The following is a 26008-nucleotide window of genomic DNA, read 5'->3' as shown; positions in this document are numbered from 1 at the left end:
CTTTTTTTTTTTTTTTAAAGATTTTATTTATTTATTTATTTGAGAGAGAGAATGAGACAGAGAGAGCATGAGAGGGTCAGAGGGAGAAGCAGACTCCCTGCCGAGCAGGGAGCCCGATGTGGGACTCGATCCCGGGACTCCAGGATCATGACCTGAGCCGAAGGCAGTCGCTTAACCAACTGAGCCACCCAGGCGCCCCGAAAAGCTTTTTAATAAAAGGCTTTTGTGCTTATTCATTTTTTTATTATTTATTTATTTATTTATTTATTATTTTTTTTGCTTACTCATTTTTTTAACTACTATTCTTTACAACATTCTACTTGTCTCTTTTATAGATCTATTAAATGCAGGCTATGAGATGTTCACATTTTTTCACTGAAATGACATTACTTAGATGCAACAACTTTCTATTACTATTAGAAACAACTAATAAAAGTTTGTTTTTAATTACAGGAGTAATATGTGCTCCTTATAGAACACTTAAGAAATAGAGAATAGAAAAAAGGGAAAAATCTATAATTTTCATTATCATGGTATATTGTATATTGCTTCTGGGTACTTTTCTGTGCACTTTTTACATAGTTAGGATCATGGTGTGTATTCAGTTTAGAGGCTTGATTCTAATACTGTTGCATATTATTTTTAAATAATCTTAAATGACTACAGTATTGGTTATCTTTTAGCCATACATAGTGGAATATTTACAGATAAAATGATGTCCGATATTTGCTTCAAAATATGTGTGGGTGGGAAATGGACTGTCCATAAATTGATAATATTGAAACTAGTTGGTAGCTGTGTGGAAGTTCATTATACTGTTGTGCCTATTCTTATATTTGCTCAATTTTCCATAATAAAAAATAAAATAAAAGCTTGCAGTGTTCCATTATGATCTATCTTAATTTCTTTTTTTTTTTTTAAGATTTTATTTATTTGACAGAGAGCGAGCACAAGCGGGGGGAGCGCAGGCAGAGGCAGAGGGAGAAGCAGGCTCCCCGCTGAGCAGGGAGCCCGATGCGGGGCTCGATCCCAGGACCCTGGGATCATGACCTGAGCCGAAGGCAGTCGCTTAATCAACTGAGCCACCCAGGCGCCCCTAATTTCTTTATTACTTGTATTAGGCCATTTCAGTTTTTCCCTATTTTAAATAACATTACTTATAATATGGTTCAGATAGTTTCCTTGTGATAGATTTTTAAAAATTTATTTATTTGTCAGAGAGAGAGAGAGAGGGAACACAAGCATGGGGAGCGGCAGGCAGAGGGAGAGGCAGACTCCCCGCTGAGCAAGGAGCCCGATGTGGGACTCGATCCCAGGACCCTGGGATCATGACCTGAGCCATAGGCAGCCGCTTAACCGACTGAGCCACCCAGGCGTCCCCCTTATGATAGATTTATATGAGTGGGATTATTAGGTCAAAGTATGATCATCTTAAAGGCTTTTGATGCATAAATAGTACTAAGTTGCTTGGTGAAAAACTTTAGAGGAATTTTATTGGATTTATAATTGTTCTCATTGAGCATAGGAGTGATATTGCAAATTTATGCTGAAGTTTTTAATGAGGCAATCAAAGTTCATTAAGTATGTTGTAATAGGATTATATTTTCTAACTTTTTATTCATATTTCTTTTTTAGGAGTGCTAGTAACAATTTATATGGAATTAATACTTTACAGTTTTATAGAGTTTTCATGTGCAGATATTATAATCCTCAAAACAGCTCTGTGAGCTATTAATTATAGAAATTCAAAATAAAATAGACTCTAAGCTTTAAAAAATGTAATTATAGTTAGTAATTCCTGTTACCACTAGATGGCTCTCTCAGCATGTACTTTTAAGCAAAAGGAGTTAATTTGTGGATATTTTGAAGTTCCCCTATAGATATAAAATTCATATTATTGAAGTTAAAAAAAATAATGGTTTGTATCAGATTGTGATAAACTTTTTCGGAAGTAGTAAAAAAAATTCAGGATGGAATTTATTACAGTGAGTTTTTAGATTACTTTTCTTAAGGAAAGGGGTATTAAATGGGATGGCATTCAGTGCCATACATATCGTGTATTTTCAGTAAATATATTTAACACTCATTAAAATTTATTGAATTGGATTATTCTTCTTTATTTGCTTGGGCAAAAGTTACTTACCAAAAAAGCAACATTTATTGCTAGGCCCTTAAATGGTTTTATGTAAATCTAATACTTTATCTCTGAGGAGTTAATAGATAATGAACAAAGTAGATTGAGGGGGCTCCATCTGGAGCTCTGATCCCCTCAGTCAATTTGTTGTCTTAATGCTGTTGTTCCTTTGAGGATTAGAATTATTCTGTGGTGTGTGCTGTTCCCTTTAGGTGAGAATCAGAAGTGAAATTGCTACATTTTGGTATTTTCATTGTTTTACATTTTACTAATTATCTTGACAAAAAAATTAAGAGTGCCTTTGATTTCAGTCTTGATCTCACGTGTATTTTCTTCCATTGACTTTTCAATCTTATTAGATCCAGTGCTGTCTTTCTATAGAAAGAAATGTTTGTATTGCCCCTTTTGCTAACTTGCAATGAAAATTATGGTTATTATTACCTATCTGCATAATTTCAAAAAGTCATTAAAATACTTACAATATAAAGGAGAAGTGGAAGGAAAGCAGTTTTTTTTAAAGATTTTATTTATTTGAGAGAGAGAGAGCAGGCACAGGAGCAGGACAGAGGGAGAGGGAGAAGCAGACTCCCCGCTGAGCAGGGCCATGGGGCTCCATCCCAGGACTCCAGGATCATGACCTGAGTGGAAGGCAGACAATTAACTGACTGAGCCACCCAGGGGCCCCTGAAGGAAAGCACTTTATAATAAATTGTATATTTCGGTATGTAAATCCTCGAGCAGACTACCCTAGATGACAGAAGAGATTATCAAATGCTTGCACCTATACATAGAATTACTGTGAAAATGATAAGCTGTAAAAGCTGATTGTTACAGTGTTTTATATTGGTGATTCAGATACCCAAGTAGCATCAACACTGGTGACATGATTTTTGAAAATGGTGACAACTCTTAGTAAAGTTCTGAACAAAACAAATAGATTTATAGTATGGTTGCATCCTGGGAAATTTGGGATACATTAATATCTATGGAAAAATACATTTGTTTATATATTAGTTTTAGCCTTAGATATATTGGGTGGAGCCTTTGAAAGTCACCCAGGACATGTGACAATTCTTTGCCCTACTGGATTGTTCCCTGCATTGCTGGACCTCTAATATCCCTGACACATGCCCATTAAATGCTAGTAGAGCCTTCACCCCACTCCTCCCTGCATCAGTCTCCAAAATGCCTCCATATATATCCAAAGGGCCCTCTAGGGGGCGGTACTGCTACCATTTTGAGAACTCCTGATTTAAAAGTACCCAGGTATTTATTTACTACATAGCTATGTTGCTCATGGAACTTTAAAAACCACAATAACTTAAGTATCGTGAGTCTTTAAATATGATATGTTTTGGATAATTAAGGCAGTTACAGAATTGTGGTAGAAATTGATTTAAGTGCATTGTTTTGTTGCAATTCTTGTAATCAGATCAATAAGTTTGCTATTTTAAGTACCCAATACCATGCATTTTCTTTATTTTTTTCCACTTTTCCTGTTTAGTAAGTCAGTAGTATTTAGCTTTCTTTAATGTCAGCATTTAGTTAGTTGATAGTCATACAATGTAATTTGTCCCTTATAAAAAAGAAACCACTTTTTAAGTTAGGAAGATAATTTAGTAACATTATAGAAACTTTGTAAAATGGAGGCAGAATTTCCTATAATCTTGTCACTCTAACAGTTGTTGGTATTTTTCTTTGTTTTGTTCTCTGTGTATGTTTTGACATTCAAAAATTTTGTGTCTTTTTACTTAACATGGCATAAATTTTTAATGTTATATAACTTTCAACTGTTATTTTAAATTACTGTGTATTGTCTTATTAGATTCCACATTTTCCTTCCTCTAGATTGTTCACATGATACAAATGATTATATATAATATGTGTAGATTTATGTGAATATATGTGTATACATATATTGATAAATCTGTTTAAACATATTTTTATTTTTTCTTTAGGATAGAGCTCAGAAGTGGGATCATTTATTCGGTCATTAGGCTTGAACATTTTTGTAACTTTTAGGTGTTGCCAAATTGACATTTAAAAAAAAGCTGATCCAGAAAAACCCCCAGCTGATCCATTTATATTGCTATCAATATATATAAGATGTCAATATGTGAAAGTATCAGTCTCAACTCATCCTTTTTAAAATTTAACTTTTAAATTATTTACATTTATTTGACTCTTTGTGACACTGAACATTTTTTGTGTTTGTGAATTATTTCTGTTTTCTCTTTTGGAAAATATATGGTCATGTCCTTTGACTTTTTTTTTGAAAATCGAATTGGCTTTTATTAAGCAATTCATGAACTGGACAAGTAGAAAGGAGCTCTGAGGAGGTGTACAGAATGGAAGGTTTTTATAGGAAGGAGGATGGGGCAAGGAAGTTATTAGCAAAAGAAAAGATGGTTCCCGGCCAAGACACCTTTTTTGGCTAGGGGAGGGAACAGCAGGGTTTTAATCTTGCAGATGACCTCACTAGTGCTGATCAGAAAATTTCAGGTTGGCTTCTAAAAAGGTCGCATTCCTGGGATAGTTTGAAACTATAGTGAACTCTTGGTTTGCTGTTGTGGGGGAGCAAATGACTCCTATTTGGGCTTGCTTTTTTCTTTCTTCCTTTTTAAGTTTATTTATTTAAGCAATCTCTACCCTCCACATGGGCCATGGGCCTCTGAACTCAAGCTCCAGTGTCACAGGCTCCTCTCTGCTCCTCCCCCAGTTGACTGAGCCACGCACCCCCGGGCTTGTTGTTTTGTTTGTTTTATTATTTTTTTTTAAACACCAGGTTGTGCATATTTGTCATGGGAGTAAATCTGCTTTATCAGGATAAATACACCCAGTGAGCTGTGGAGGAAGGTGTGTCACTTGCCCCCATAGACCCAATCAGCCACCCTCCTCTAAATTTGTGAGTTTAGATCTCATTCTAGAAGCAGGCAGTGTGCAATTCCAGAGGCCTTCCTGAGGCCCCCTCGCATTATGTTTCAGAGACTTGCAAATTAAACCCAGGGGATCCTAGGCTCTTTATTATTATTTCTTGCTTTGTCCTTTGACTGTTGCTCTGATGGGTTCATGGTGTTTATTTGTTTTCCCTTCTCATTTTGAGTCAGACCTCTTACATAATTAAAATTATTAATGTTTCTTACATTCATTTTTTGGGCAGACATTCCTTTGCTGTCTTTGATTTTATTTTTGTTTTTTAATACATTAAAGTTCCATTATCTACCGATAGAAGATAGTATGCAATATCAAAGAAAGGGGTGGAGAGTCAAGAGATCAGGATTCTGCAAGGAGATACTTATAATACATATTATATCTGACAAAGAACTCCTATCCAGAATGTATGTTATGAATGCTTACAAATCATTAAGAAACAGGCAGACAACCCAGTTTCTAAAAATAAGGAAAAACCCTAAACCACTACTTAATAAAAGATACCCAGATGTCTAAGCCATCTGGCAGTATGTATGCTCAATGAATGCAAACTGATTTTGTATTACCTGTGTAAGACATAAAAGGGTGTATTTTGGGTGAAGATTTATTTCATTGTAAAACCACATTTATATTAAATTTTGGTCATCCAAGTGGAGTCACTGTGTTTGCTAGTGTGGCCAGTTTAAATTTTACTGTACTTTTGTGGAGGAGAGGTCAGTTTCTTTTTGCCTTATCCTGCCTTTCATAGGAAATGATTGTAGGTTCTCCACCTTTTGAGTATGATGTAAATTTTTACTATCCAGCTGGTACATATTTCCTAGGAAAAATCCTTCATTAGAGATCAGTAATCTCTTTAGATCATAATGTCTTTAGCATGATTAAGGAGTATCTTGGGTTCCAGTGACTCAGTCAAGGTATGAGAGGGAACGGGAGGAAAACAGAAAAGGGTGAAAGTGTTGTGTCACACACAAAAATACATGTAAAAAACCCCACATAAAACATAAATTCATGTGGTTGTTTTTCTTCTTCGCCATGGGATATATTATGAATTATTTTTATCCTTATAAATGGAGTGATTATAAGAAATTCTTTCCTGCCTTGTGACAAATGCCCGTTTTGGACATACTCATCTCACTTAATCATCATGCAAGGATCCCAGCATTAGCACCTGTTATTGGTTACCCTGTGTTTGGTTGTTCCCATGTTGTAGAATGTACTAAAAAATACAGTAATGTAAATATAAATCTGTTCTTTCAAGGGACATATATTTTTAATCAGCCCTTTTACATTCCCTAACATCTCTTCTAATTATGTAATGCAGTCTATCCTTCCTGGCATCACTAACCTCTCTAAGCTTGAACTCCCTTCTCACATACATACATACATACATACATACCCCTCTCTCCTTCTTGAGTAATATCTGTTCATACAAGATTGGAATACACTAATCAACCTGACATCCCCTTCTTTAAACTTCTTTCCCCTTGACTACTTACCCAGCTCTCAAAGGGTATTCACTTTTTGAGGCAAATTCATACCGCAGGCACATTTTTTTCTTGTATAAGTCTCAGGGGTTCAATATCTTCCCTTCCTCACAGGCCTTAAATTCTACCTCTTTGCCTTTTTTTTTTTTTTTTAAGATTTTATTTACTTATTAGAGAGAGAGAGTACAAGCAGGGGGAGTGGCAAGCAGAGGGAGAGGGAGAAACAGGCTCCCCACTGAGCAGGGAGCCCGATGCAGGACTCAATCCTGGGACTCCAGGATCATGACCTGAGCCGAAGGCAGTCGCTTAACCACCTGAGCCACCCAGGTGCCCTACCTCTTTGCCTTTGCTCAGGATACTATGTAGCATCACTGAATAGTCTTCCAGGTGAATAGTCCTTCTGAATTTGGGACCTTTCATTTCAGAACCATCATCCCCTGAATTTGAGCATCTCTGATACATTCAAATCTTTCTTCATCTGTGTACTCTTGTCATGATCTTTCCCTAACACGTATTTCAGTATTTCTTAATCAAGAAGACACCCCCCCACACACACACCCCACACCTCCAAACATACACTTTCATACACCCTGACCTGTGACATTAGTCTTTTCGGGTATCTTGAATACAAGATACAAAGTTATACTTACTTTCTAGCTTCTCAGTGAGACAGGTAGCCTATTGATAATACTGTTAGACTTTCTTTTCAGTATTTTCATTGAATGTGAATTGTGTCCCTTTTCTGGAAGAACTTGAGTGTATATTGACTGTGCAACAATTGAAAATTCTCTGATTTACCGTTGCAAAAAACAGTTACTATATATTTATTGTAATTTGCACCAGTTACAGAGGATAGTGTCTTGTACATTATTTCTGTTTACTTTTATGAAAAACTTCATTGCTGCGCTCCTCCCGTGAAAACAGTTTCTTGCCAGTTTTAAATATTAGGCAAGCCTTCTCTGCTACTTACCTCATTATCTTTACCAGCTGTATTTGGAGAATTCAAACTAATTTTATTATCCTAGGTAAAAACTTAATGAGAAAGGATAATCTGTTCCCCAAATTCAAATACAAATTGCTTTTGCGTGATCTATAGTTTCAGATTAGCCATATCACAAACTTTTAGAGGGATATTTGAGAATTGGTAGTAATAAAGATACATGGGGAGAAAGTCATGTAATACTGTATCAATAGAGGGTGGGGGGATGGGTTAACCTGGTGATGGGTATTAAAGAGGGTACGTACTGCATGGAGCACTGGGTGTTAATACGAAAACAATGAATTGTGGAACACTACATCAAAAACTAATGATGTAATGTATGGTGATTAACATAACATAATAAAAAAATAATATATCAGTAGAGATGTTAAATTCATCTTTGTTTTGCTTAGATGTCCCTGGTAGATTTGGGAAAGAAGCTTTTGGAAGCAGCACGAGCAGGTCAAGATGATGAAGTTCGTATTTTGATGGCAAATGGAGCTCCTTTTACTACAGACTGGGTAAAGAATGATTTTAATGTTGTGCTGGTTTGTTTTTTTTTCTTTCTCTCATTTATTAGTTTTTCCAGATAAAAATTTAGTCAGTATTTTGTTTATATGTGGCAAAAATTCATTTTTTTTGCAAATTTGTAGTTTTAGAATTATAGCTATCATTTAAAGAGAATGGTTTGTATCTTTGTAAGTCATATATAGATATCTCTCTATATCTATATAGAGAGATATCTAGATATCTATATATGGCAACCTTATTCAAATATTCTGTCCACAAAAGGATTTTTCTTTTAAACTATGGAGTTCAATATTGTAGGATGAATATAAAATGTAGCTGCTTGGAATTTAATTTAAAGGTTCTAAATAGCACAGCTAGAATTTATAATTCAGAAAATAACAGATAAAGATCCCAGTTAATGTTATAATTGCTTCTAAAAAGGAAAACTGTTTGCATTTCAATTGATACTTGTAACACTATTGCAAACATGACCAAAGAGGAAGAAAGGAGTGGGAACATGTCCTAGTAACTACAGAAGGCAATTGTGAGGACAGCAAAAACCATAACTCTACTTAGTTCCTGGGGTAAGTCAAGAAAGAGATGATCTTGGCAGTATGGAGGGTGAGGAATGTGGATTAACCTGCCTACTGGTAACAACTAAAAATTCCAGATTTTAGCTTTTGTTGTTTTTGGCACACTTGTCCTATGTTCTTTTTTATTTTTCATTAAAAACAAAATAAAAAAAAATTTTATTATGGAAGATTTCAAACCTATATCAATGCCTACATACCCTTCAGCCAACTTCAAAAATTACCAAATCATGGTGAGTCTGTTTCCACTGTAACCTCATCCACTTTTTTTATTCTGTATTATTTTAAAGCAGATTTTTTTTTTTTTTAAAGATTTTATTTATTTATTTGACAGAGAAACAGAGAGAGAGCACAAGCAGTGGGGGCAGCAAAGGGAGAGGTAGAAACAGGCTCTCTGCTGAGCAGGGAGCCTGATGCGGGGCTCGATACCAGGATCATGGGATCATGACCTGAGCTGAAGGCAGACTCTTAACTAACCACCCAGGCACCCCTTTAAAGCAAATTCCATGAACTATTTCATTCCATCCATAAATATTTCAGCATCTGTCTTTAAAAGATAAAGAATTTTTGATTAACAATTAAAAAAATCTTTAGTGCACTGATGAGTTAGAAAGAAAATAAGGGACTATGAACCTGAAAAACTAAGTGAACACCAGAACCTAAAGAAATTTCACCCTAAGAATATTTGCTAACTCGGTGAATTTGCCTGTTGGTTTTCCCACCTCACTGGCATGGGTTACTGAAGACAGAGACCCAAGACTGCTCATAGAAGTCTCCTAGGAGATCCTCTCCTCTTAATTCAGGAATCCCAAAGAGATGTGCATTCTGTATAAGGTAAACCAGAAATACCCCCTCCCTCTTCCTACCTGCTTCTGCCCCTGCCCCTGTTGTTAGGGTACTGCAAGAAAAATGAACTGACTTGAAACAAGTCACTAAATGGAGAGAGAAAAAAAAATTATTGATGAGGATTTGGAGTCACAGGCCATCCCTTGCACACATTTGTGACCTGAACTCATAAATACTTGTGCATTCTGCAAAACTGTACACTAAAAAATGGATTTAAAGTGATCTTTGGACTGAGGTTACCCCAGGTTCCTGGCAGAAGCAAATGAATTTTCTTTCTGAGGGAACCTACCTTCATCCCCCCAGTATCCACAAATGAAATTCCAAAGAAAATGAACAGTCAAAAGTAACTAAATGCACAAGGACACAAGGCCACTTGGACAATAACCCACTGAAACAACTAACAACAGAAGCAGACTGACAAGGATTTTAGATAATATTTTAAGCAGATTAGGAACAACTAAGGAGAAAATTAGTGAACTGAAAGATACGGAAAGAAATCCAGAGTGCATTATAGAGAAAAATAGGTAGAAAATTTAAGATCTCAGGAGTCATGAAGGCTAGTGTGAGAAAATGTAACGTATCTAATCAAAAACCCAACGTATGGCTAGTGTGAGAAAATGTAACGTATCTAATCAAAAACTCTTGCTCATATACTTGATTCATACATCAAGTAAGATGTATGACTTGATGTATAACTTCAGGCAAAAGAGCAACCTCTTAGTGCCTTAGGTTCTTTTACTACCAAATGAGGATAGTAACAGTACCTTAAGAGGGGAGTAAATTAGATAATATGTGTAAAGGTCTTAGAATAGTGCTTGCCACGGAAAGTGCTTTAACAAAAACCTTAGTTGCTAATATTATAGTAGTGGTCTTACCAAATTTCATGTTCTAGTGAACCATTTTTTTTTTAAGATTCTATTTATTTAGGGCGCCTGGGTGGCTCAGACGGTTAAGCGTCTGCCTTCGGCTCAGGTCATGATCCCAGGATCCTGGGATCGAGTCCCGCATCGGGCTCCCTGCCTGCTTCTCCCTCTGCTTCTCTCTCTCTCTCTGTCTCTCATGAATAAATAAATAAAATCTTTAAAAAAAAAAAGATTCTATTTATTTATTTTAGAGAGAGAGAGAGAGCAGAGGGAGAGGGAAAGGGAAAGAATTTCAGGCAGACTCTGCTGAGTGTGGAGCCTGATGCAGGGCTTACAACCCCAAGGTCATGAACTGAGCCAAAACCAAGAGTTGGACGCTTAACCGCTTAACTGACTGCGCCACCCAGGCTCCCCATCTAGTGAACTATCTTGATTCTTAGAACAGCAGTGCCTTGGTAATCAGATTGATAGGGACTTTCTGTGCCTCTAAATGCTTGTATTTTAATTCTAATTTTCACCTGTTAAACTGTATGCCTCTGATAAGGTTCTACATTTTAGAACTTCCCCTGCATATTGTGAATGTATTGTTAATGTAGTGGCTACACCACATGGAACCAGTTTCAGGAGAACTGGGCTCTGTTTTGGTTCTGTCCTGACTCACCTTTGGCAAGTGTACCTCAGATTAGATTTTTTCCCTTGAAAAATGACTACATATGGGGCGCCTGGGTGGCTCAGTCGTTAAGTGTCTGCCTTCGGCTCAGGTCATGATCCCAGGGTCCTGGGATCGAGCCCCACGTCGGGCTCCCTGCTCAGTGGGAAGCCTGCTTCTCCCTCTCCCACTCCCCCTGCTTGTGTTCCCTCTCTCGCTGTGTCTCTCTCTGTCAAATAAATAAAATCTTAAAAAAAAAAAAAAAAGACAAATGACTACATAAACTTATTTAAAAAGATCACTGAGTTGCTTTAATTTATTTTTTAAGTCCTACAAAACACTTTAATGTAAAAATCTACACTATTACATTTATTTGATACGAATTTCATAGATGAAAAGTTTTGTGTGATGGATATGTGGAAAACCTTCCAGTACTCAGAAAAATTTCTCACACTGTAATTATCTCTAATTCCTGATGGAATTAATTTTATTCAGGCTATTTATCTGTTAAAAAATAAGAAAGCAAGATTGAATTAAACGAAATACCGACTTTGCTTTGTCATTGACAAGTGTATGGGAATTCGTGAAAGCCTCTATGAAGAGAATGTGATAAGCATACATTATTATTTTCTTGAGTTTTGAGTTACTATGTAAACAGATAATATGAAGATAATCTGTTTGCCATGTAAAAAGAAAGTATAGAAGGTAGTAATAGAAGTGTGTTAAAAATGATTATAAATGTGGGGTTTTTTTTTATTTTTCTTGCGGGATAGCTGGGAACCTCTCCACTTCATCTGGCAGCACAATATGGGCATTATTCTACCACAGAAGTACTCCTCCGAGCTGGTGTAAGTAGGGATGCAAGAACCAAAGTGGACCGAACGCCATTACATATGGCAGCTTCTGAGGGCCATGCCAGCATAGTAGAGGTTTTGCTTAAGGTATGTGTTCTCTTTTTGCACTCTGCTTTTGAAAGTAAGTCCCCGAAGGGTTTACGGTTTTATAAGAGGGAGAAGGGAACTACTTTTATTGAATGTCTCGTTTTTTTTTTCCTGTGTTATCTCATTTTATTGTGTGTAAGTCCATCAGATGAAAATTATCTTAAAGTTTACCTTTGTGGGAGAAAAAGAACTTCCTCTAGGTATGTTCTTAGTTGACAGACAGACAGTTGATTTCTTAGACCTTGGTTTCCGTTATGATGAGGGTCTACAGCTTTGTCTTACTTGACACAGTTAAAATGCTTATGGAAAGAAACATAGGGCTTGGATGATTGACAAACAAATTAATAATACAAATAAGGATTTTTATTCTGGCCTTTAGATCAGCCTATCCAGAAGACATACAGTGTAAGCCACAAATGTGAATCACATGTAATTCTAGATTTTCTATTAGCTACATTAAAAAGTAAAAACTAATTTTAATATTATATTTTATTTAACCTCGTATATACAAAATATCATTTCAACATGAAATCAATATAAAAATTATTAATGAGCTCTGTTACATCCTTTTTTTGGTGTTAAGTCTTTGAATTCCAGTGTGTGTTTACATATACAGTACATCCCTGTTGGGACTAACCATATTTCAAGTGCTTAATAGGCACATGTGCCCAGTGGCTACCATATTGGACAGTGCATCCCTGATAGCTCCCTTTTGATTATTTATATTGTACTGGCTTTGAAAGCAAAGGATATTTTTGTATAAATAAGGAACTAGAATTAAAGAGGGTTTTGGAGGAACGCTCACAGTTCTCCTTCACTTTTTTTTTTGAGAGAGAGAGAGAGTGTGCACACGCGCAAATGGGGGTTGGACAGAGGGAGAGAGAGAGAGAACCTCAAGCAGACCACAGTGCACAGAGCCCGACGCGGGGCTTGATCTCAGGAGTCTGAGATCATGACCTGAGCTGAGATCAAGAGTCAGATGCTTAACTGACTGAGCCACCCAGGCGCTTCAACTTTTCTTCACTTCTTATGCCATTGTATCCCATGATGCTCACAGCTTGGTGACTGAAAAAATCATTGCTGCACTCCTAAGGAATTAGAAGGAAAACAGGAAGGTTAGCATGATAGAAAGCTGATTAAGTGATGTGTGGAGATTCGTACAGATTATTCAACACAAAAAATAGAGAGCTGATCATGTTGGTAGCAGATTCTTGCTTTAGAGCCTAATGGCTAATATTTTCATATTAGGAATTCTTTATATTTTGTATTTTAGAAATCTCTTATTTTGTAATATTTTTATAGCATGGTGCTGATGTTAATGCAAAGGACATGTTGAAGATGACAGCTCTACATTGGGCCACAGAACACAATCATCAAGAAGTGGTGGAACTTTTAATCAAATATGGTGCTGATGTACACACGCAAAGTAAATTTTGTAAAACTGCATTTGATATTTCAATAGACAATGGGAATGAAGATTTGGCAGAGATACTACAGGTAACTTTTGGCTTTTAATTTGCGAAAATAAAAGGATCTCTGTCTTGTGGATGATTTGAGCTGTTTAGCTTTTAGCTTTTCATTTTGGACTTGGTTATTTTGGACAGTCTTTTTCCTCTTTCACTTCCTCTTTGTTCATTTACTGTTCGTTTTTCTGATTGTAAGACTGTAGTCTTTGCATGTAACATTAGAAGATTAGATAAGGTGATTACTTTCTGTGTTTTTAAGTTCCTGAATTCCCCTTCTAGACATTTCATTCTATTAATTATTTTTGTTGCATATTTGGATGCAGTATAGTTTTTCAAAGTCTGTTAAACTTCCACTAAAATTTTTCTTTAGTAGCTATAACAGTGTCCCCTGAGTGAGTAATATAGTCTCTATCACTCTGATTGGTTTCCTTTATTTTTCATCATCCTCAAAAAAATCTGGGAACATAGTTATTTATGGTTTTTGGGCAAGTTTCTTTCTTTTTTTTAAAAATTTATTTAGTTATTGGTGGAGGGGAGTCTTAAGCAGAGTCTGCACTGAGTGTGGAGCCCCACATAGGGCTCGATCTCATGACCCTGAGATCATGACCTGAGCTGAAGCCAAGAGTCACATGACTCTGACTGCACCACCTGGGCCCCCCTGGGCAGGTTTTTCTAATAGCCAGTACTGCTTCTCTTTTCTTCAGCTACACAACTTTGATATAAATTATCTTCTTTACTCACTGCCTCTTGCCTGTCTTCTTCTTCTCCTTCCCAGTAGAACTCTTCTTTAAGACCATCTTACTCTATTGAATTTCAGCTAGTTACTTAAAAGATTCTGTATGTCCAGGAAAATGAATTTTGTGATGCCTCTTGCAATTCTTTTACTCCTAGGAGTGCAATTCGGGAGCCAGGGTTGAAGATTGAGAACGGTTAATTGGGAAGGACATGCTTTATATGTATAATGATATATATTGCTGAATATGGTAGAGGAAATATTTAAGTAATTTGATTTCTGTAGCCACAGGGCAGCAAAATGTCTTTTCAACTGTGTTCTATAAAAAGCCTTCCAGATATCCATTTCTCTTCTCATGGGATTTTGCTGCTTTCCCTAACAGGGGAATTAGGATGTAAATTCCTATCTGTGATTTACCACTGCACTCTTAGTAGACCATATACAAAGATTTCCATTTGTTTTATATGATTCTTCTTAAGTTTTAGAATTTCCTTTATGTTTGTGTTTGTACTACATTGAGAATCTGTGCTGTATGTTCCGGTTGTAATTCTGAAAACGCCGTGTTGATTTGTGCTCTAGATTGCTATGCAGAACCAAATCAACACAAACCCGGAGAGTCCGGACACAGTGACGATACATGCCGCCACACCACAGTTTATCATCGGACCTGGAGGGGTGGTGAACCTAACAGGTCTGGTATCTTCAGAAAATTCATCCAAGGCAACAGGTATTGAGATGCATATAGGATAGCTGTTGGGACTTTATGCTTTACTAGGTATCCTCCTTTTAAGAAAGGACTGTTGGAGAATGAGGGTAAGATTATATCCGTCACCTTGGTTTTCTTTGGTATTGGCAAAAACCGACTTTTATGAGACACAAGAATTTGAAGAAAGGTGATATTGCAAAGTGTACTGCAATATTATCTTTCAAAAACTAATGCTACACCCAAGCTTGTTTTTCACAAAACGATGATCCAAGCTTCATTTAAGAGTTGAATTAAGTGAAATAGAGTATCAGAAAAGTGCATTAGATTAAGCTCCTTTAAAATGTAAATCTGTCTTCTCTTTTGTCACAGATGAAACCGGTGTATCTGCTGTTCAGTTTGGAAACTCGTCTACGTCAGTATTAGCTACGTTAGCTGCCCTAGCTGAAGCATCTGCTCCACTCTCCAACTCTGCAGAAACGCCAGGTTAGAGAAACAAGGCAAATGTGCACATTAAAAGTTGGAGACTCAAATAGTAACAAAGGCTAGGAAGGTAATATAAAAGGCTAAAGTGAGCAGATTTCAGATGATGGCCATCCGAAGATAGGGGCCCAGGGCAGGGGGGCATCTACTACTTAGCTCTAGCTGATTATGGTCCTATGCACAGTGTTGCCAGATTCCGTTTTTCATGGGAAGCTGAAAATCTGGATTTTAAAAGAATGTTAAATCCTGTCAATTAATTAAAATCTGATTAAAATTAAAAACAAACTTGTGTGGTTCACAGGAAAACGTCTCTGATCCAATTGGCCTTGTCTGTGACTTTTTGTATAAAGTAGATAAATACATATATGAACTTGCTGTCTTTTTCATAACTTTTAATTTTTGTCAGTTCTATTAGAATGACCTAGAATCTTACTGACTGACAGAACTAGGAAGTAGCATGCCAGCACCACCATTAAAGGATGACTTGATGGTGAACGATGATAAATAGTATCAATAGCTGGTTTAGACCAGGTTTTACTTTGACACGTAAGCAAAATAGTTCTTGCTATAATTATTATGTAAGTAAATGTCTTTTTATTTAGGGAATTTAGAAAACTTCACAAAATTATTATTCTTACTGTAGTTTAGGCCATTATATTTGGCTTATAAAAGTGCTTATAAAAGAATAATTTATTGTCACTCATTATTTAAATTCATGTTTTTTTTCAATTTGTGCCCAATAATAACAGTAATGACAACAGATCATTGAGTGCTTACTTGTGTGCTGTGCCCTGTGATAAGTGTTTTACTTATGATCTCACTGAATCCTTACCAAAAAGCTTGAAGATCTATATTACTGGATTTGACTCTTTAAACTGCTACTGATTGAAAGATGTGTTTTTTTCAGGGAGAAAAATGTACCTATTTCTCTCTTCTCTCTCTCTCTCTCTCGTTTCATTATTAACTAGTGATAATAAACATTTATCTGTTGTCCAGCTTCTTCAGCATCATAATCAATGTTGGAATCTAAGCCTTTGTACTTGGGAGTTGTAAGATTTTTCAGAATCACTTTTGGCTGTTAGCAGTTATGATATGCTGCTTCTATAACCTGTGCCCGGATCTCGTTAGCATCTTTGTTATTGCATAGGCATAGCAAAGAAAATTAATTTTATTGGTGGTTTCTATTTCATTAAACTCCCTATTTTTTTGTCTTTAATTAAAGGATAGATCTCTGAAAATTAAGCAGCTTTTCTTGAAGGTCAGCTGAAATTTTGACATTTAGGTATTTGGCTTCATGAATTAGTCATACCAACTTCTCTGACTTCTACTTTTGAAAATGTTATATATGGTCTAGTCTGAAAGACCAGGAATTTCAGTTGACTTTTATCGCATGTGATTTACAATCTTTTGTGAGCGCAGTAATTTTTCATTTCAGTGCTATGTCATAGTGGAATCTTTTTGAAGGTATTTTAAGAGCTTGAATTAAGTTAAAGTTCAGGTGAGTACATTGCCACCAGTGTACGTAACTCAGCTGAGGTGTGTAATCAGATAAATATCTTCTCACAGCTCAATTTCCACATGCTCACGCTAATTATTTCTCTGCTTCATGGCTGTTCAGTTTCTCTTAACATCATTGTCAGGCTCATCCTGATTTTAGAAAATATTTACATATATTTTTTCAAAGACATCCTAGTTAGGATCTGGGAAATAAAGTAGTACTCTCATTTTATATATGATGAAGCTGAGATTTATGAGGTTAAATAATTTTGCCCAAAGTAGCATGGCCATTAAGTGGTGAAAGGAGTTTTGTGCTCAAGGTCTGACTGAGTCCCAAGTTGTGTGACTGTGACCACTATAATATATTGCAGTTTCTTGGTGATCAGTGGACTGGTCTCTTCCACAGTGTTTATAATTTGGTTTGTGATAGGAATAACTATTTATGTGATTATCATTTTGTCTTTTATCAAACAAAAGCATCACTATTCTTGCCTTTACTCCTGAGGTGTGTCTGTTGAAGCAATCTGCTGAAATAAATGTTTTGTTCCTTTGTCCTTCTTTAATGGATGGGACATAGGGATTTAGATAGATGAGAACTCATTCCAGTTCATTCCATTTTGGAAGTTACTCCAAAATGAAGATATAGAAAAGTTAAAAAAATTTCTTTGGGAGATTGCAGTTGCTTTTTCCTCACGAGGAAAACCACTGCCATGTAGTGGTATACTGTATTAATGAACAGAGGCAGTTATGTTATCCTCTTTCTACCAAAGCTTACAGGCCACTCTGTTATAGGTATTTTCCCTTTGAAAAATCAAAACTCCAGGAAACTCACACTCTTACTCCCTTTCGTTTTGCTTTAAAACAAAACAAAAATGTGCAAACAGTAAAAATTCATGGAGGGATAGATCATGTTTTGGGTTAAAGGAATAACTCAGGACTGTTTTTGTGCTAAAATTTCCACTTACTATTTATAAACAGCTATTCATTTATAATGAGAAAAGTATTATTTATTCATGCATTGAACAGATTTTGTTGAATGTCTCTTATGACCTGGTTACTCTGCTTGGTGTTAGAGAGAAAATGGTGAACAATCAGATTCAATCCCAGCCCTTGTCAAACATGTGGTCTTTGGGTAGAACAAGATGTCCAGCAGTTACCCAGGTAAATAACTGTGATCAGTGCTACCTGTAAAGAAGGCAGGATTTTTCACCTAGTCTGGTGGTTCAGAGAATCTTCCTAGAGGAAGAGACATTTAAACTAAAGATGAAGTAGGAATTAGTAGAGCAAACATTGGAGAAAGAACATTTGAGGAAGAGGGACACTTGTAAAGCTTTTGAGGTCGGGAAGAGCTTGTCCTTTTCAGGGCACTTCAGAGGCCCATGTGGCTGAGCCCAGTGAGTGGGAGAGTAACTCATAGTGGTTGAAGGTAAGGTTATGAAAATGATTACTTTGGCAGGCCCTGAAAGGGAGTTCAGTTAGGACTTTTAATGCAATCAACCAGGGAAGAGATAGTGGTGGCATGGATTAGGATTTGGCAAAGAGACAAGAAGTGGGATGTAGAATTGGGAGTTATAATTGATTAGTTGTAGGCCTTACATCTGCAGCATAGTTTGTCTGGCCCTTTAAAGTAAACTCTTTCATAAAACACTATTTTATGGCTCTAGCCTGAAGTCCTATATTGATTTTGTTTTGCTTAGCCTTATTCTTTTTTTGTGGCCCAGCTATATAATCTCTTGATTAAATAGACATCTGTGACCACCCTTCTTTTTATCTTTAGGGCAACTTCTGTTTGTTGATACGATGTTTTTCTAGAGGAGTAATGCATCTGGTAGTTGTTTCCCTCCTTTCTCCTAATAGTGAAATTTGATTCAGGTCCTCTCTGCACATTGTTTTTCTGCTGTTCCTAAAATAGATCAGTAAAAGTGAATTGGCATTAAGGGATAAATTACTGGGCTTCATAAGATTGTTTTGGTTTTGCTTTTTTGTTTTTAATTTCAGGTTCAATTGTAGGCCCAATACCTTTGAAATGTTTTCAGTGAACACAGTTTCTCACATTGAAACATTTATATGTAGAATTTTCAATCCTCAGATCATCTTAAAGACAGTTTTTTTCTCTGTCTTATTTGAATTCTATGGCATTATAATTAAGTCTTGTTGAACAAGAGATCTCCGATATTTTCGATGATGCTGTAGGCTATCTAGGCTCTCTTTATATATTACAATCTAACTTTTGATTTAGATCAGTGAGTATTACACTTATTTATTTTTTTTATCCAGGGGTTTTACATTTAGAGGGGTGTGTGTGCGTGTGTGTGTATTTTAAATAACACTCTTTTTAAAGTTTTTAGGTTTTCTTTTTTATTCTTAACATGTTTCAACATTTCACTGTTGGATTGTTCTTAGGGTTTCTGGGGGACACTTTGTCTTCTTACATAATTGGTTTCCTTATAATTTTTTCTCAAATTCCTTAGTATAGCACAACTTAAAAAGAAAACTTTTTAGATGAAAGGGAGGAACTCTATTATTTTAATGATAGTCATTGGGAATAGTACAAAGATGAAAGTTCTTGAGTTGTGCCTTGATTGTGTGTGATCTCAGAAATTTCTTACATATGATTATGCTTTAAAGTATTTACTACTTGTAGTTAGCATTCAACCAGACTGAACATTTCTTTTTCATATGGATATTTTTAAGAAAAATCAAAGCAATAGCTAATGCATTTGAAAACCTTAGTAGTTGTTCTATTGAATATATTACTATTTTATGCCCTACATTTCATTTTATAATTATCTTCCTGAAATTTTCTTAAGTGCTTGGTGATAAAGCCTAATTATAGTTTAAGAGAAACAAAAATGAGAGAACTCAAAACATGAAGGTGTTTTGTATTTTCAGTATTCTCTTCTGCAGTTTGTACTGTGACCTTGATTATTACCAAATAACAGAATCACAGGGTTGCAGCCAGGGCTGTTGCGATACCATGAGTACATCTTTGAAAACTAGGGTCCCCATACTTGTCTTTTCTTTAAAAGGAGCTCATAGATACCCGTGGTGTTCTGTTGGGAGTTGGTAGCAACTTAGCACGTTTCAGAGCACCTGTGCATCTGAATGGTAGGTAACAGGACTCAGGAGAGAATGGTTTTATTTAATTGCACTTTTCATAAAGTGTTACCTCAGATAATCCATGAAAAAAACCCATATTATTTAGAAACAGTTTTCATGTGATTTCTTTTTTCAGAATTAATATTGAATTGTTCTTTATTTTGTATAATTATTTTTCAGAATTATATATTAAATGTTATATTAAAACATTTTTTTAGATTGACAGTTTTCAAGCCCATAGAAAAATTGGAGGATAAACTTTATACCTTTCACCTGTACTTACCACCTGTTAAAATCTTGCCACACCTACACACACACACACACACACACACTTTTATTATGCCCAATTATCTGCAAGTGGGCTGCAGATATCATGACATCTCACCCTTAAATACTTCAGCATATATCTCCCAAGAACAAGGACAGCGTGTTACATATTCATAGCTCCATTGTATTTCCTAAAAACATCAACATTAACTTAGTAACAGTATCTGACATGTATGTGGTCCACATTCAAGTTTCCCCAGTTATCTCCAGAATATCCTTTAGAAAGTGTTTTTCATCCAGAATCCAAGGTTCACACATTGTATCTGGTTGTGTCTCTTTCGTCTCCCCCAGCCTAGGGCAGCCCCTACCACTTCCCTTATTCTTTTTGACATTGAAATCTTTGTAGAGTCTGTGCCCATTGTGTGCATGATCATTTCGTTCTGGATTCATTTGCTTAATAATAATTAGATGCAGGCCAAACCCTTCCAGGAAGAATACAAGTGCTATTGTGTAATGTCCTGTTGCATCACATCAGGAAGCACATGTAAGGCCACCCCTATCATGAACGCTTGGTGAGAGTGGTCACTGCCAGGTCTTTATAGACACCTTTCCCCTTACTAATCTTCGAGAATATATGGATATCTTGTTTCTTGAAACATTTCAGTGGTTTTAACATCCATTGGTGACCCTTGTTTGAATCGATTATTACATTGGAGGTTACGATGATAATTTTTATTTTGTTAATTAGATGTCATTCTTCTATCAAGATCTTTAAAGAGGGCACGTATTGAATGGAGTACTGCGTGTTATATGCAAACAATGAATCATGGAACACTACATCAAAAACTAATGATGTATGGTGATTAACATAACAAAATAAAATTAAAAAAAAAAGATCTTTCCTCTTTCCCCCTTTCTCTCCTTTTTCATGAAGTATTACTATGGACAAATGGATTTTTAAAGATTCATTGTGTTATAATCCATTATTGTCATTATTCCTTTTTTTTTTATTAAGTTCAATTAGCCAATATATAGTACATCATTAGTTTTTGATGTAGTGTTCAGTGATTCATTAGGTGCATATAACACCCAGTGCTCATCACATCACGTGCCCTCTTTAATACCCGTCATTATTCCTTTTGATGCTTCTTTGTTGAAGTGTATGTAATACGCATACAGAAAAGTGCACAGATCATAAGTGTATAATATAATGAATTATCTCAATGTGATTACTCCTGTATAATCACTGCTTAGTTCATAAATGGGAAGAACACAGTGTATATTTTGTATCTGACTTATATCACTGAGCATGATTTTTGTCAGATTTATCCATGTTTTATATTTAGTCATTTTAATTGCTGTGTAGTATTCCAGTGTATGAATCTACCACAGTCTGCTTATCCATCCTCCTTTTGATGGCCATCTGGTTGGTTTCAAGTCTTTTACTATCAGGAGTAAAACTGCTATGAATGTTCCTATACATATGTCTTTTGGGAGCAGTGGTTGGGCATAGGATTGCCTGTGGGAAAGGATTTTGGCAGCATTAAATTGTGATTTCTTTACCTAGGCAAAGCCAGGGGTGCTGTTTTCAGCTGCCAAAATCCTCTCTGGGCCTCTCACAAAATATTAAGAACACAGTTTTGGATTTTATTTATATAAATGTTAATATACTGTATTATTCATTATCATACAGTACTCGATCTGTGTACCACTTACTATCACGGCAACCCTTGCTCATACAATCCAAAAAAGGGAGTACTCTTTATTCTGCTTACTTAAAAAAAATACAAATCTTCTTGTTTCATCGAATATGGAAATGCATATGAACTCAGGTGAATATAAATGGAGTATAACCACATACAAAATTCTCTTTTGGATTATAGAATTTTATTAAGCAGGTGTAACCTTTGTTATATCTGTTACCTTAGGAGATTTTATAAATTCTATACCTCAGATAACTAAATGAAGAGATATGTGTGCATAGTTAGCACTCACTTAATTGTAAATTTTGGGACTTGTAGTCGATGGTTTACATAGATATGTACAGCACCACTGCAGAGTGAATTTAATAAAAACCGTGTAAAAGCTTTTCTGTGTCACAAAAAAAGGGAAAACAAAAGTAGCAAAGCAAAAATAAACTTCTAGTCATACTTGTATGTATGTTCACTGATTTTTACATATATATATTTTTTTCCAGTAGTGGCTACAGAGGAAGTAGTTACTGCAGAATCTGTGGATGGTGCCATTCAGCAAGTAGTTAGTTCAGGGGGTCAGCAAGTCATCACAATAGTCACAGATGGAATTCAGCTTGGAAATTTGCACTCCATTCCGACCAGTGGAATAGGTCAGCCCATCATTGTGACCATGCCAGATGGACAACAAGGTTGGTAGTAGGCATGTGCGTAAAGTTGGAATTTATTCTCAATGCTTGGGAAATTGTGATGTTTCTCAAAGCATTTATTTTTGCCTTAAATTATATTTTTGTAACCTTTTACAACAGATTGGATTGGCTAATTTGATTTGCTTGGATTAGTATTGAAATTAACTTCCTTTTTCTGAGTATATACTAGGTGGAAAGAAGAATTGGCTCACAAGTATTCTGGTTGGAAAATGAGCTTAAGTAAACAATTCAGAATCTGCTTTAGATAATAATTCCTTATGCCATTTATTGCTATTCAGATATCATACAGTCTTTTAAAAATACCATGTAAGAAAAGGCTCCTTACAAAGAAGATGGACTTAGGACTTGTAGTAGGAATGTGGTAGCCACTTTTAGCAGCTTTGTTGGTCATTTTCCCATTTTTTCCCTCTTGGAAACCACTGAGAGTAGTAAGATAGATTAAACAAAAGGCTGAGAAAACCATAGAATTCCACATTTTAAGTGCTGCCAAAACCATCTAAGACTGTTAGAGCCAGGGCAAGAGAACCTTCATGAAAACTCACAGTGGTGCATCAGGAAAAGAAAAGAGATTGATTGAGCTAAAAAATTCTCAATAAATACACACTCAACAAGACAGGGCCCAGTCTACGTAGGAGGTGCTGTAAGCAGGGCTGAGGTAGAATAGGGCATGAATGCTGGGGGAAGCAGAAAGAGAAGGTGCAGAAAATTCCTATCCGAGCAAGCATTGCCATGTACCCAGTCCCCCCCCCCCCCAAAAAAATGTGTGTGCACATGCATAACCTTTTAGAAATTGATTAGGATTGCAGAGATTGTGTCCCTTCATGGCTAGTGAAGGAATTGGGGAAGTGAAGGGCTAGAGCTAGAGGTTTGGTTTAGAGTGACAGAGGAGGTATGGCACTATAGAGCGACTGGGGCTCAGGGAAAAAGTTTGTCTCTATAGCAGAAGAGGAACCGCTTGACTTGTGAAACCTGGGAAGCCATTCTCTTCTATTCTGCAGAAATCTCTGATGGCTAGTCCAAGATTTGGATCAGGCCCAGATGTTTTCACAAAGCTTCAAAGAACTAATTCTAATTATATAGAAATAAGAAAACTTCCACAGTTTGTATCAAATAGATATAATGTTTCTAATACCTGACCATTATACAGACAGACTAATCTCATCCCAGGAATAAATGGAAAGAAATGTCACGTTTTTGGTTGAGAAGATTCACTACCATAAAGCTCTCCATTCTTCCTGAGCTAATTTATAAATGTAATGTAATATGGGAAAAAAAGAAAAAAAAAAAAGACTGTTTTAGTTTGCTAGGGCTGCCACAACAAAATACCACAGACTGAACGACTCAACAGAAATTTGTCTTCTCACAGTGCTGGAGGTTTGAAGTCCAAGATCAAGGTGTTGGCAAATTTGGTTTCTTCTGAGGCCTTTCTCCTTGGCTTGCAGATGGCTGCCCTCTCACTGTGTCCTCATTGGTTGTCCCTCAGTCTGTTTGTGTTGTCTGTGTCTTAATCTCTGCTTCTTCAAAGGACACCAGTCATATTGGATTAGGGCCCACCCACATGACCTCGTTTTACCTTATTTACCTTTTTAAAGGCCTGATCTCCAAGTAGGGTCACATTGTGAGGTACTGGGGGGGTTAGCACTGAAGCATTTGAATTTTGAGGAGGACACAATTCCTCCCATAACAGAGACCAACAGGTTTTTTCCTGGAACTAGTCAAACAGATTCTGAAGTTTATATTATTGGGAATAAGGAAAATTGGGAAAGAAGAGCAGTGAGAGGAGCTTACTAAATATTAAGATAAACTTTTAAAGCCTTCACAGTTCAAAAGTGTGTAACTGACATGTGAATATATACAGACTATGCAGACAGTCCAGTGAAGCACATATAAGGTTCTCAGTTCTTGGGTTAATTTATAAGTGTGATGTAATATGAGTTAAAAGAAATAAAACACGTTAATTCTCAATATCACTGTTTTAAATTACAGTGTACTAAAAATTTTACTTTTTTCATTTCTGCTTACATTTATAAATGATGGAGTTTTTAATATTTTGATTAAAAAACTTTAACGGCTTTACCACAATTGTAATTTTTCCCCATTGATTATTAAAATTGCTATGCACGGTTCCAGCTTGCACAGTCATTTGTATGGTCCCACACTGCTTGCTATGCAAAGCAAGGACAGCCTCTCTCTCTCTGTACATATGTCTACATCTGTATAAAGAACTACTAAAAATTAGGGACAAAGTCCAACAACCCAAAAGGAAAACAAGCGAAGTTTATACACAGACAGTATTCATAATGGTGTGTCCACACAGTGGAATATTATGCAGCTAAATAAAAGCAAGCGCTGTATGTACTGATGAAAGATACCCTAGGTACCTGGAGTGAAGAAAGCAGAGGCAGAACAGTGTCTCTATTGTATGTGTGTTGCCTTTTATATAAGACAGAAAAGCGAGAATGTATGTTCATGTTGGTTTTTATATAAATTAACACAAGAACAATAATAAGAAACCAATAAAAGTGATTCTCTATTATGCTTATTGTTTTGATTTTCAGCCATATAATGAATATGTTATCTGTAAAAATTTTTAAAAAATAGGTACTTTAAACAGTATTCATTAAAAATGTACCCTGAAGACCAAATATGGATATCCTCATAAAAAGAAAATTAATGCTTTTAAATTATTGTTTTGGGACATCTTTATTTTAGATGAGTTGCATCAACAATGTCACGACTAGTTTTATTTCTACTAAAACCTATCTGAAAATGAAGTAACGTATACATTTTTTTTAATTTTAGTATTAACAGTACCAGCAACTGACATTGCTGAAGAAACTGTTATAAGCGAAGAACCACCAGCCAAGAGACAATGTATCGAAATAATTGAAAACCGGGTGGAATCTGCAGAAATAGAAGTAAGGAGTCTTTTACCCGGTGTGTTTTGCTGCAGTCATCCAAAATAAATTTAGTTTGCTTGTCTATAATTTTTTTTTTTTTGGTCTTTTATATTTATTACTGACAGTGCTGTTTTGATACAGAATGAAAGTACATAGTATTATTTTGTCTAATTATTTGCTTATACGTATAGCAAACCCTCAATAAATACATATTGAATGAATGAATGAATGAGTGAAGAATTTGTTTATAACAAAGTCTGTCATCGTGGTAACATTGTAACGAATTTGGTTCTTCCACTCCATCCTTTATTTTCTGTTAAATTTACATGCATCATTCTCACAAGTCACTAAAGGAAATGTCACTGTATATTGATAAAAAACATTCTTTTCTTTTGAAAGTGAAATGTAAATGCCTATTTGGTCTGGAGGATCCTTTTAAAAAAGGTTGATATTTGTTGACTAGGTTATTTTTTAAAAAGCCATAAATAACTGCTTATTTCACTATTAAGTTCTTTAATAAGGAATTTAAATT

General features: G+C 35.8%; 1 protein-coding gene across 8 annotated transcripts in view; it reads left to right on the top strand.

The window, feature by feature from the left end:
* The window catches only part of GABPB1 (GA binding protein transcription factor subunit beta 1), a 63863-nt gene that overhangs the window by 30129 nt on the left and 7726 nt on the right, over positions 1 to 26008 (top strand). For 4 of the 8 annotated variants that reach the window (XM_006741189.3, XM_031036563.2, XM_081831062.1 and 1 more), the window contains exons 2-8: positions 7942 to 8049; positions 11760 to 11927; positions 13230 to 13424; positions 14706 to 14853; positions 15202 to 15315; positions 22373 to 22558; positions 25379 to 25494. In XM_006741189.3, coding sequence (XP_006741252.1) covers positions 7942 to 8049; positions 11760 to 11927; positions 13230 to 13424; positions 14706 to 14853; positions 15202 to 15315; positions 22373 to 22558; positions 25379 to 25494 — 1035 coding nt within the window. Of the gene's footprint in view, positions 1 to 7941; positions 8050 to 11759; positions 11928 to 13229; positions 13425 to 14705; positions 14854 to 15201; positions 15316 to 22372; positions 22559 to 25378; positions 25514 to 26008 lie in introns of all 8 variants that reach the window. The other 4 variants (XM_081831063.1, XM_081831065.1, XM_081831067.1 and 1 more) reach the window with 4 other exon arrangements.

Source organism: Leptonychotes weddellii, chromosome 9 (genome assembly GCF_054177405.1).
Source record: "Leptonychotes weddellii isolate Sample4059 chromosome 9, ASM5417740v2, whole genome shotgun sequence".
Classification (NCBI taxonomy): domain Eukaryota; kingdom Metazoa; phylum Chordata; class Mammalia; order Carnivora; family Phocidae; genus Leptonychotes; species Leptonychotes weddellii.
The sequence above is the reverse complement of the archived record's forward strand: the minus strand, read 5'-3'. Positions and strand labels throughout refer to the sequence as shown.